Genomic DNA, 13085 nt, shown 5'->3' on the forward strand with positions numbered 1-13085 from the left:
CAACACGTTTTCAGCTTTGTTTCTGTGCTGTACATCTCTCTGACTCTGTGTCTTTTAATGTATTTTCCCAATCTTCTACCATCAATCTCTGCCCCATGTCTTCATATTTTCTCGTTAAAATTGAATATCCTTGCCTCAAATTATACTTCCTCACTTTTAAACATAAAGTTTGATTTTATTGTGGTCATTCATCCCTAGAGCATTTTTTTGAGCAAGATTGAACTAGTTCTGACTAAGTTATAATCGATCAGGCCTAATCTAACATTTTTTTGTGTGCGCATTCGTAGATATGGTGTAGCATAATCGACATTTTGTTTATACTCAATGATGCCCATATCCACTATATCATCGCAAGGTTGTTCCAGGGTCTTTAAGCCCTTAAGTAAATTCAGAACTTGTTATTTGGCTATTATTTCAATAGAAATGCAAATATTATGGTTCATAATGACAACTTTCAGTTTTATTAAACGTTTGGGCATCAAAATTTCTTTTGGTAAAATGCCAACTAGAAATAAAACTAAATCGTTGATTTGAAAGGGCAGTTCATCAGGTAAATTGTAAAAGCATCGCATCTAACTTTTTATTCAGTCTTCCCTCACAACTTTTATTCCAGATTTCTTCAACGATTTGGAAAAGTTAACTTGTCGAGCAGTGTTTTTGAGTTAATGTTGCTGAGTTATGAAGTTACAGGTTTCCCAGAGAGATGCTTGTTTTATATCTTTTAAGATTTCATTCTGCATAGCCTGCTGCTGGTGTTGTGCAGAGAGAGAAGGGAAAGGCTGGCTGAGTGGGGGAAGGGTCTGGTCACCGGAATATGAAGGCAGCCATGTTGGCTGCTGCCTGAGCGAACGTCACGGAACAGGGGGGAGAGAGAAAGGGAAAGGCCGGAGCGGGACGGCAGAGGCAATCCACCTTCATCCGCTGCCCCAACTCGCTCGGAGAGTGGTGGGCACTGCACAACTACCATCATGAGTGGGGGTACTCCTTACATCGGTAGTAAGATCAGCCTGATCTCCAAGGCAGAGATCCGATATGAGGGGATTTTGTACACCATCGACACCGAGAACTCGACCGTCGCTTTAGCCAAAGGTAAATGGCGTAGAGCGGGAGGCGCCGGGCCTAGCAACACGGCCCCGTCTCATCTGAATAACTCTGGTTTATAATAATCCCTCACATTTCGACATCTTATCGCGAAATTTTTGTAAAAATTTAAATCTCGAGCAGTTTATCCTTTGTAAAAAAAACTAAAATGGCGGGATTTGTCAACAAGAGCTTCAGTTCCCTCAAGTGTATTTAATTGTATTTCAACCTGAGTTTTAAATTGGCTGTTTCCTTAATGTCTTGGGGAGGGAGGTGTGGAATGTGAATTTTATCTATATATTCTAATTGGATGTGGTAAAGAAAGTGAGTGGTCGTTGGTTTTAAAGACAACCTGCTAACCATAAATACAAATGACGAACATTTCGTTTTAATATTTATTTATATAACTCATCAATTTTAAAATGAATGGCTTCTAAATCAATCCGATGTATTCGTCAAATCAGATGCGCTCTTGTTCTCTGCAGTTCATTGTCCCAAGGAGCCTCCGTTGTTGTGGCTCTCATCCCCAGTTTAGTGTTTGTAATGTTTGTGTTGCAGTCTTCAACCAAAGTGTAATTCGGACGATTCAATGCGCAAACTTTTAAAATGTTGCTTGCAGTAACTTGCATTTATCTAGTTATAATAAAGCAAGATATCCTAATTGCTATTTTGAAGTTGCAAATCTTCACCATACAGGATTTCATGTTTTGAGTTTATTTTTGTCTAGTTATTAGAAGGTAACGTGTTATCAATCCCCCCCCCCACCTTTTTCTTGAAAAAAATACCAAAAGGAATTAGATTTTAATTAATCTGTGAAGATGTTGGATTGATTTGAGATGGTAATTTTCTGAGGAAGTGTTTTAGCTAGAAGTATAAAAATGCACTTCAAATGGCATTGATCTGTCTGATTACTTGAATTAAATATGCATCTGTCTTTCTGTTGAGAGGGGTTAGTTCAATAGTGACAGGCTTCCATTAGACTAGAAAATCTAAAACACTTTTCATTCTGGAACATCTCATAAGCTTTGACTTTTGTCTGTTTTGCCTACAATGATTTTGTCAAAACGTGTGCTCTTTAATAAGACTTTGACTATCTAACGTTGCGTTTTTAAGAATTGGAATTTATCTATAATTGGAGTCAGCACCACAACAGAATTAATCTGGAACACTTTCATAAATTTGTGGAATATAAAAAGAGTGATCCTGTCTGTGGCAGCTCTTTGTTCAAACAGTTTAATAGGTTTCATTTTTCTGTTCATTCACTGTAGCCCTGCAGATTTTGTCCATCTAGTTTTCTTTTTAAAGCCATGATGGAATCTGCTTTCTCCATCTTTTCTGGTATTGCATTCCAGATTACACCCTGAATACAACAAAAATAATTCACAGCACTGTTGGTCTTTTGCTAATCTCCTTAAATTTGTCCCCTCCAGTTTTCAACCCTTCTGCTCATGAGAACAATTCCTTTGTACATTGAGTAGATGCATTTTGACTTGGAGTAATTCAATCAAATCTCTTCTTGATCATCACTTCACAAAAAGGGAGAACTGCCCCAGTTTCACCAATTTAAATTTGTAACTGGTCCCTGGAATGAGAAGCTTTGTAGATCTATCTGCATGGATTCCAAATTCTTCCTAAAGTCTGTACTCAGAAAGAAAACATTAATCTCGTTCAACTAGTGTATTGTGTACTATCAGTTGAATGAAACAGCCTTGCTTCTGTACGCTGTATGCTTCTATTTACTGATGTCTGAAAGTGAGACCTGAAGTTGTCCAGGATTTGAATTGATAACATGAGAATCCTTGCTGTTGACTGAAATGTCTGGAGACCAGAATATGGAAAAGGCAGAAGACAAAAGAAATGATAATATGGCAGAAAAGAGAACCTGCCCAAAACAGGGAAATAAAAGTCATCCATGAACCCAAGGCTGACAATACTCTTCCATACTGGCTGCAGAAGGTACTGCTACTTGGAAAGTGACCTGTTCAACCATGATGGAATAGTGACATATGCCCTGAGCATGCAGGTCATTTTGCTATAATGCAATAGTTGTTCCTCTTCAACTTCGCGCTGTGGAAAACTTAGCGAGTTCTGAGAAGACTTAGAAACCTGCGAGAAACAATCGTGCTGTACAAGACCAGTCGAAAGTTTGTGTTGACCAAACAACATCCACAATTCGTCAATCATGTTAGAGCTAATTCGCACTGTGATGAAATGACGTTATAACAGAACGTCCACTGTGTCTCGAAATGCACACGTGCCATCATGCCTTGAATCCTACATCTTTTTAAAAACTCTTTTTCAGTGACAATACGTGGAATTATCGTGTAGAAATTGTCTATGCTGGCTAATATTCAAATGTCATGCAGGTTTAGAAAGAGGATAGAAAGATTGAGGATAGTACTGTAAAAGAGTACAGAATCATACAGTGAAAGCAAGTCATTTGGACCATCAAGTCCACGCCAACTTTCTGAAGACCATTCCATCCAGACCCACCCCTTAGCGTATCCCTGTAACCCAGCATTTCCTATGGCTAATCCACCCAGCCGACATATCCCTGGACACTGTGGACAATTTAGCATGGTCAATCCACTTAACCTACACGTCTTTAGACTGTGGGAGGACATCGGTACATTTGGAGAAAACACCCAGGGAAAAAGTGCAAACTCCACACAGTCACCCGAAGATGAAATTAAACCCAGATCCCTGGCGCTGTGAGGCAGCAGTGCTAACCACTGAGCCAACGTGCCACCCATTTTCTTCCGTTTTATTGTCTTGCCCCAACATCATGTATTAACATTCTTTTCTCCCTTGTACTTGCCCAAATAAATGTGTATTAAGGAAACGTGTACCTGCCTTGGAATTGAAGGGCAGAGATTGACGAATTTGATTTGTGACATCAGGTATTTGTCCAATGATTAGAAACTGAGCAAATGGAGGACATTTTCTGGTGTTATTAGTTGTTCTGATTTGAACATATATAAGATTAGCAAGGAGTTTAATGAGCTAGCAGTTGAGGCTTTCTCCCCTGCCTGAGGAATCTGGAATGCTGGCAGGACTGAGGAATACAAAGACAATCATTGAAAACTGAAATCAGAAACGATCAGTCTAAGATTGAGAGTCTTTGGACTTCTGTGTCTGAGAGTTGCGTAGGTTCCATGATTAAAAATCTCTCCATAATAAATACATTCATTGTATCAGGAAATTTAGATGTAGAATTTCTACAGTGTGGAAACAGGCCCATTAGCCCAACAAGTCCACACCGACTCTCCGATGAGTAACCCATCCAGATCCATTCCTCTACATTTATCCCAAACTAATACACCTAACTTAGATATTTCTGAACATTGGCCAATTGACTAACCTTCACATCTTTGGACTGTGGGAGGAAACCAGAGCATCTGGAGGAAACCCGCGCAGACACAGGGAGAATGTCCATGCACAGTCACCTGAGGCGGGAATCAAACCCAGGTCCCTGGTGCTGTGAGGCTGCAGTGCTAACAACTGAGCCACTGTGCTGCCACAGTGATTGAGAGACGTGGAATTGAACAGGAAAGTGGAGTTGTGACTCATCTTCTGCCTCGAGCATATTAAATATTGTACTAGATTTGCAGAACTGTATAGGGTGAATAAGAGCACAACAAACTAGTTTCATGTTTCCTCCCTGTTCCACATGTTCACTACAGTGTGGGAAAAGAAGTTTCTCCTGAATCCTCGAGTGGATTTATTACTGTCTTAGATTTATAACACCTAAAAGGTGAGAACATCTTGTCTCTAACCGATCAAATCCAAGCTCTGTGTTAAATTAAGGTTTCCTGTAGTCACCTGATTTTTTTGACCAAACTTGCCAATATTGTGACACCTTTGGGGAGCACCTTGTCCCAAAGCCTGAAAGACAACGAAGCTTCCCCAGCAGCAAATAGTATTGTTGCCACTGGGCAATATTTTGTATGAATCACAGGAAGGAAACGATGCATTCTTAAGTGATCAGATGAGTCTGACCTTGTGCTGGCAATGTGAGCACATGTAAACAAGGTCTGAACTTTCATTGATATTAGAAAGGTTCCTGGTAACTTGTCCACAATCATTGGATTAAAAACACTTCTGTTATTTCACTTTTTACTTCAAGAATTGTCAGACAAGCTATTTTGTTTGTTCACTTAATTAACACTATTGTAAAGTTCATTCAGTCTTTGGCCTTTGAGCATTAGTTTGAGAGAATCATTTCTGATCAGTTGTTTTTGAGATTAGAAAGGCAAAAGGAGAAATCTGAACTGATGAATGCCCTGAGCTTTTTGATTGAAGTAAAGATAATCTATGTCTGTTCTGACTGCCTTTGAGAATTCAGTGGTCAGCAATATTTACTTGGTGACAGTGGGATGGATTAGGGATAAAATCTATTTTTTTTCTGATGTATCATGTATTAAAGACATGACAGTCTTTAACATTCACTAACATTCACTTCATCACATTGGGCTTGGACACAGCATCTGGAGTTCTGTGTAGCATTTTAGGCTCCTTAACTTAGATGTGGAAGCAGTGAGTAAGGTCACGATTGGACCACAGGAGCTTAGGACAGCTAGATGGGAGGGTGAACTGAGAAAAATGCAGAGATACTTCAGTGTGATTTGGACAACTTGAATGGGCAGATACACAACAGATCACGTAATGTGGATAAATATGAGCTGACCTACTTTGGTACCAAAAAGCAGGAATGCAGATGAATATCTGAATGGCAATTAAATTGGAAAAGGGGGAGGTGCAACAAGACCAAGGTGGTGCTGTACACCACTCACTGAGTGTAAGCATGCAGGTGCATCGAGTGGTGAAGAAGGCAAATGATAAAGTGAGATGATTTGAGTACAGGAGCAAAGATATTGTGCTGCAGTTGTGCAAGGCCTTGGTAAGACCATACTTGGAGTATTGTGTGCAAGTTTGGTCTCATGATCTAAGTAAGGAAGGATGTTCTGGCTATGGAGGGAGTGTACCAGATGTTAGCAAACTGATTCCTGGGAATGCAGGACTGACACATGATGAGAGAATGAATTTGTTAGGACTAATTCCTCAGAGTTTAGAAAATGTGGAATAATTTCATAGGTTTCTCTGAGATTCCATCAGGACTACATGGTAAATGCAGGAAGGATGTTCCGCATGACTGAGCCCAGAACCTGGGTCAAAGTCTCAAGATACAGGATAGGCCATTTAAGACTGAAGTGAGAGATGTCTTCACCCAGAAAGTGGTGACCTTGTGAAATTCTCGACCGCAGAATACTGTTGAGGCGAAAACGTGATATTGCTTTTGGGGCTGAAGGGACCAAATGAATGGGGAGAAAATAGGAACAGGGTACTGAGTTAGATTATCAGCCATAATCATATTGAATGGCAGAGCAGTTTTAAATGGCCTACTCCTGATCATGTATTATATTCTGATAGAAATGTAGAAAACAAGAAATAGAAGTAGGCCACTTGGCCCTTTGAACCTGCTTCATATTCAACAAAATAATGGCTGATCTGATTGGGTATAATTTCATATTTGTGCCTAATCCACCTTCCACTCCTGTCAATGGTGGTGAATTCCGAAGATGCGTAACCCTTAGAAATTCCTCTTTATCTCTCTTTACTCTTCCATTTGAAACTGTCATCCGATCTTCAGATTTCCCCGTGAAGCGGAGCATCCTTTTGGCATCTGCCCTGTAATACCCCAACCTCTCTCAGGATAGAGTCATTAGTACAATACAAAGCAGAAACAGGCCCTTCAGCCCAAACTAGTCCATGCTAACCAGGTGCTTATGCAGCTAGTTCCAATTGCCCTCATTTTGGTCCCTCTAAACCCTTCCCATCCATGTACCTATCCGAATGGCTTTTATAAGTTGCTACTGTACCTGCCTCAATCACTTTCTTGTGCAGTCCATTCCATATATGCACCACTCTGCGTGAAGAAGTTGCCCCTCAGGCCCTTCTTAAATCTTTACCTTCTCACCTTAAAACTGTGCCATCTAGTTTTCAATTCCCTGTCCTTGGGGAAAAAAAGACTATGTGCATTCATCCTATCTATACCCCTGACGATTTTATACGTCTCAATAAGGTCACCTTTCATATTCTTTGTTCCAAGGAGCAGAGTCCAATCCTGCCCAACGTTTCCCTTTAACTCGGGCCAACTAGTTCTGGCAACCTCCTCATAAATTTTCTTTGCACTCTTTCCTGTTTAACTATGTCTTTCCTATAACAGGGTGACCTGAACTGTACACAACACTCCAAGTGCAGCATCACCAATGACTTAGACACATACAACATAACATTCCAACTGCTATATTCAGTGCCTCGACTGATGAAGGCCAGCATGTTAAATGCCTTCTTCACCACCCTGTCAACCTGTCACACCACTTTCAAAAAATTATGTACTTGTTCTCCTAGATCCCTCTGTTCCACAACACTCCTCAGGACCTTACCATTTACTGTGTAAGTCCTACTTTGATTTGACTTTCTGAAGTGCAGCACCTCACACTTAGCTGCTTTGCATTACATTTGCCAATCCTCAGCCCATTTTCCCCATCTGACTAAGATCCCTTTGCAAATTTTGTTAACCTTCCTCACTACCAATGACACCTCTTCATTTTGTATTGTCCACAAACTTAATAATCGTGCCATGAACATTCGCATCCAGATCATTTATGTAAATAGCAAATAACAAAGGTACCAGCACCAACCCTTTGGCACACCAGTAGTCACAAGCCTCCAGTCTGAGAAGCAACTATAAACCATCACCCTCTGCTTCCTACAATCAAACCAATTTTCAATCCAGTTTGCTAGCTTTCCCTGAATCCCATGTGAACTAACCTTCATGGCTAGCCTACCATGCAGTACCTTGTCAAATGCCTTATTAAAGTCCATACAGACAACATCCACGACACTACCCTTATCTATCCACTTGATTACCTCTTTGAAAGATTCGAAAAAAATTGTCAGACATGACTTCCCGTGCACAAATCCATGCTGACTATCCCTAATCAAACCTTGACGATCCAAATGTTGGTTGATCCTGTCCCTCAGTGTCCTCTCCAACAACTTGACTACCACTGATTTAAGGCTCTTTGCTACCTTTCTTAAACAATGGGGCATCATTAGCCAACCCCCAGTCTTCCTGAAACTTCACCAGTGGCTAGAAATGAGGCAGAAATCTCTGCAAGTTCTTCCCTAAATTCCTACAATGTCCAAAGATGAACTTGATCAGGCTTAGGGGATTTATCCACATTAATGTGCTTTAAGGCTGCAAACGCCTCTTTGGTAATATGTATGTGATCCAAAACGTGCACACTTGATTCCCGTAGTTCCTTAGCATCCATGATTCTCTGCTCAGTAAACACTAAGGAGAAATATTCATTTAAAACTCCCCCATCTCCTGTGGCTCCACACAGATTGCCAAACTTATTTTTAAGGGACCTATTCTGTCCCTACTGTGTATGAATAAGATCATCTCATACTCGTCGAAACTCCAGATGAATATAGGCCCAACCCGCTCAGCCTTTCTTCATAAGACAGCCCTTTTATCCCAGGAATCAATCAATCAAGTGAGCCTTCACAGATGTGACCCCAATGCACTTTAAAGGTGATGTAAACTGTTCAGTGTTCCAGCTATCCTCTCACCATTGCTGATTATAGTTATAACAAGAAATCCTTGCTTTTATACTCCCCTCATCTTTGCAATAAAGGCCAACATTGCATTTACTTCACTAGTTTCACTTGCTGTACTTGCCCATTCATTATTTCTGTATGAGGATCCTGATAGCAGTATTACAGTGTTATGAAGTCTCTCTCCATTTAAATAATCTATTTTCTTCCCTCCAACCTCACTTTCCCACATTATACTCCACCTGCCAAAGTGATTGGATTCCAGCATCTGTAGTTTTTTTGTTTCTGGACAAAGTACACAGGTAGGAGAACACAGCAAGCCAGGCAGCATGAGGAGGTTGAGAAGTCCATGTTTAGGGTGCAACTCTTCTTCAGGTCTGGGGTTGGGTGTAAGGGGAGCTGCAGATAAAGCAGATGGTGGGGGCAGGGTGGTCAAGTGGGGAAAGGTGATGACAGGTAGAGGTTAGTCAATGGGAAAATTAAATCTGGTTGGTGGCAGGGAGGGGGAGGAGCTGGGAAGAGAGGTTATTTAAAATCTGAGAACTCAATGTTGAGTCCTCCGGCCTGGAGGTGGACAGTGAGGTGTTGTTCCTCCAACTTGCAGTTGGGTTCATTGCGGCAATGGAGGAGGCCAACGATGGTCACGTTGGAAAGAGAATGGGAAGGGGAATTCAAATGGATGGTGACTGGAGGGTCTGGTCAGCCCCTGTGGTATGCATCAGGTGCTCCCAGTGTAGTCTTCTCTACATTGGGGAGACTAAACATAAATTTAGGGGACGGTTCGCCAAGCATCTCTGCTGGGCCCCCATAGGCCGATTGGACCTCCCAGCAACTGCCCATTTTAATCCCCCTTCTCACTCCCTTTCTGACATGACCATCCTTCGGTATATCATGAGTCTTTGAGTTAGCCCTTGGATTGGTCCAGTTGCAGTTGGCTAGACACCTGTGAGCGCGCAACAGCCAGCAACAGAGAGGGACTTGACAGTATTAATGCTGAGAGAATGTTTTCCCCTCCATTGGAGAGACTGGGCCCAGAGGACAGTCTCAGAATGAAGAGGTGCCACTTCCAAGACTGTGAGATGAGGAATTTCTTCTGAGAGTTGTGTCTTCAGAACACTTTGAGAATGATCATGGCTGATCTACATCAATGATGGGGCAGGCTTGAGGGGCCAAATGGCTTATTCTTCTTCCCATTTCTCATGATTAAAAAAGAAACAACTGGAGACTTGACTTAAAGAATTCTAATGTAAGAAAAGACTGAGGTCTACATATCACTTATTGTATTGAAGAGTGACTAATACTCTGCAGACAGCATCATTTCATCATTGCTAAAAGGAAAAACTGAACTTCATCTTGTGGTCTTGGACTTTTGATCCATGGAACTATTTGCCCTTCTCTATTTCCCCACCCAAGATATTTGTGCCGAACCATCTATCTTTCGTCTTAGTTGAGAATTAGTGTACAAGTAATGGGATTTGAGTGAGGTATAGTTCAAGCTGCAGAGTAAATTAGTAACTCCATTTTGGTTTGGCTAGTTGTTGAAGTTTGTTTACAACAAACATTTGTTTTTATAGTTAATGACAAAGCCTAGTATGAATGTGTTTTGCTCTGAGCAGCAGTCAGTCAGGCAAATTGGTCACTGTTGAGTTTAGTTACACCTTGTGGAATAGTGGGGCTTGATTATCAGCACTGTTTTCCAAATTGTTGTAAAATATTGTCATACAGAACAGAAACAGCCCCGTTGATCCAATTCATCCATGCCATTTAGATATCCCAATCTGACCTAGTTCCATTTGCCAGCATTTGGGCGGCACGGTGGCACAATGGTTAGCACTGCTGCCTCACAGCGCCTGAGACCCGGGTTCAGTTCCCGACTCAGGCAACTGACTGTGTGGAGTTTGCACGTTCTCCCCGTGTCTGCGTGGGTTTCCTCCAGGTGCTCCGGTTTCCTCCCACAGTCCAAAGATGTGCGGGTCAGGTGAATTGGCCATGCTAAATTGCCCGTACGTTAGGTAAGGGGTAAATGTAGGGGTATGGGTGAGTTTTGCTTCGGGTCGGTGTGGACTTGTTGGGCTGAAGGGCCTGTTTCCACACTGTAAGTAATCTAATCTAATTTGGCTCTTATCCCTCTGAAAACCTTTTCTATTCATATATCCATCCAGTTGCCTTTTAAATGTTGTAATTGTACCAGCCTCCACCACTTCTTCTGGCAGCTCAACTCATACGTGCACCACCCTCTGTGACAAAGTTAACCCTCGGGTCCGTCCTAAATCTTTCCACCCTCACTTGAAATCTATGCTCTCTAGCTTTGAACCCCTCCCTGCGGGAAAAGAACTTGGCTATTAACCTTATCCGTGCCTCTCATGGTTTTATGAACCTCTGTAAGGTTCTGACCTCAGGCTCAGATGCTCCAGGGAAAATAAACCCAGCCTATTCAGCCTGTCCCTGTAGCTCAAATCCTCCAACCCTGGCAACGTTCTTGTAAATCTTTTCTTCACCCTTTCAAGTTTCACAACGGCCTTCCTATAGAAGGGTGACCAAAATTGAATGCATCCACTAGTTTTCATTCTGCATCTGAATTGTTCCATCCTCAGTGTAATAAACTTTTCAAACGAAGTCCAGAAATTATGCTACAATGTCACTATCTTGATGAAGAGTCACTGGAGCTGAAATCTTAACTCTGCTTTGTGTCCAAAGCTGCTGCCAGACTTGTTGAGTTTCTCCAGCATTTTGTTTTTGTAACATCTGGACAATATCCAGACTGAAAGTGACAAGTAACATTTGCGTTACACAAATGCCAGACAATCTAGTCACTGTGGTTCAGTGGTGTCACCCAACGCTGAATCCCTCATGATCAAAATCCTGGGATTAGCATGAACCAGAAACTCAACTGGACTCGGCATGGATAAAGGACAAGACTGGTAGCTCAACATGCCAGGATTTATAAGTTTCATTGGGGGCAGGGAAGAGTGGAGTGGGCATTGTATAATTGATGAAGGAAACCATCACTGCAGTAATGAGGGTGGATATCTGAGAAAGGTCTTCAAAATGAGGTCTTTTGGGTAGACCTTAGAAATAAAAAAGGGGCAATTGCCTTTCTGGTATTATTCGACAGGCCTCCCAACTGTAGTGCGAAATAGGCAGATATACGCAATCACAGAAAAAGTAAGAGAAACGAGGTTATAGTTAGAATATTACAACGCAGTACAGGACTTTCGGCCCTCAATGTTGCGGAACCAATCCGAAGCCCAAGTTACCAACACTATTCCATTCTCGTCCATATGCCGATCCAGTGACCACTTAAATTCTCTTGAAGCCGGTGAGTCTACTACTGTTGCAGGCCGTGCGTTCCACGCCCCTACTACTCTGAGTAAAGAAACTACCTTCCTGACATCTGTCCTATATCTGTCACCCCTCAATTTAAAACTATGTTCCCTTGTATTAGCTTTCACCCTCCGAGGAAAAAGGCTCTCACTATCTACCATGTTTAACACTGATCATCTAATATGTCTCAATTAAATCACCCCTCAGCTTTTCCTCATAAGATCTTCCTTCCATACCAGGCAACATTCTAGTAAATCTCCTCTGAACCCTTTCCAAAGTTTCCACGTCCTTCCGATAATGCAGTGACCAGAGCAGTATGCAATACTCCAAATGTTGTAGGGGACTTAAGTTTGCTGATATTAACTGAGACTGCCTCAATCTGAAAAGATTAGATGGGGTGAAATTTTTCAAGTGTGTCCAAAAGAGCTTTTGCTGTCAGTATTTAGGTAATCTGACTAGAGATGGGCTAGTGCTCGGCCTAATCCTGGAGAATTATGCAAAGGAATAAGGATAGTGTAGAAGTTAAAAGTGAAATTGTCCTTCCCACAATTTAGACAATCATTAGACAGGATCCAGTAAAAATAGACTGGGAGCAGCTACTCGCAGGTGAGTCTACATTAGGAAAGTGGGTGTCTATTAAAATTGAGAATTCATAGCAAGGGTGCTCCTGTGAGCATGAAGGACAAAGGCAGCAAGTCCAGGCAACCCTGGATATCAAGGGATATTCAGAGTTTGATAAAGAAGAACGATATGCCACATAGAGCACAGTAATAATAGGAGAGGACTTTCAAAAGTATAGAGAATGCAAGTGGTTATTTAAAAAGGAAATTAGGACAAGAACAGGCTACAGTATATCTTTGGCAGTTGGGTTTAAGAAAAACCACGACGTATTTATTAATATATTGAGAGTAACAGAGTTAGCAAGCAAAGAGTGAGACCTATTAGAAACCAAAGTTAAAGTTCACAGAATACCAGGTTATAATCCAACAGGTTTATTTGGAAGCACGAGCTTTTGGAGAGCTGCTCCATCAGGTGGTTATGGAACATTAGATCAT

General features: G+C 41.5%; 1 protein-coding gene across 2 annotated transcripts in view; it reads left to right on the forward strand.

Annotated features, from left to right (window-relative positions):
• The first annotated feature begins 802 nt into the window (after positions 1 to 802).
• The window catches only part of LOC132823852 (protein LSM14 homolog A-like), a 94251-nt gene continuing 81968 nt past the window's right edge, over positions 803 to 13085 (forward strand). For both annotated transcript variants that reach the window (XM_060837916.1, XM_060837917.1), the window contains exon 1: positions 803 to 1089. In XM_060837916.1, coding sequence (XP_060693899.1) covers positions 969 to 1089 — 121 coding nt within the window. In that variant the 5' untranslated portion in view covers positions 803 to 968. The remainder of the gene's footprint in view (positions 1090 to 13085) is intronic.

The sequence above is a fragment of the Hemiscyllium ocellatum genome, chromosome 17, assembly GCF_020745735.1.
Source record: "Hemiscyllium ocellatum isolate sHemOce1 chromosome 17, sHemOce1.pat.X.cur, whole genome shotgun sequence".
Lineage (NCBI taxonomy): Eukaryota > Metazoa > Chordata > Chondrichthyes > Orectolobiformes > Hemiscylliidae > Hemiscyllium > Hemiscyllium ocellatum.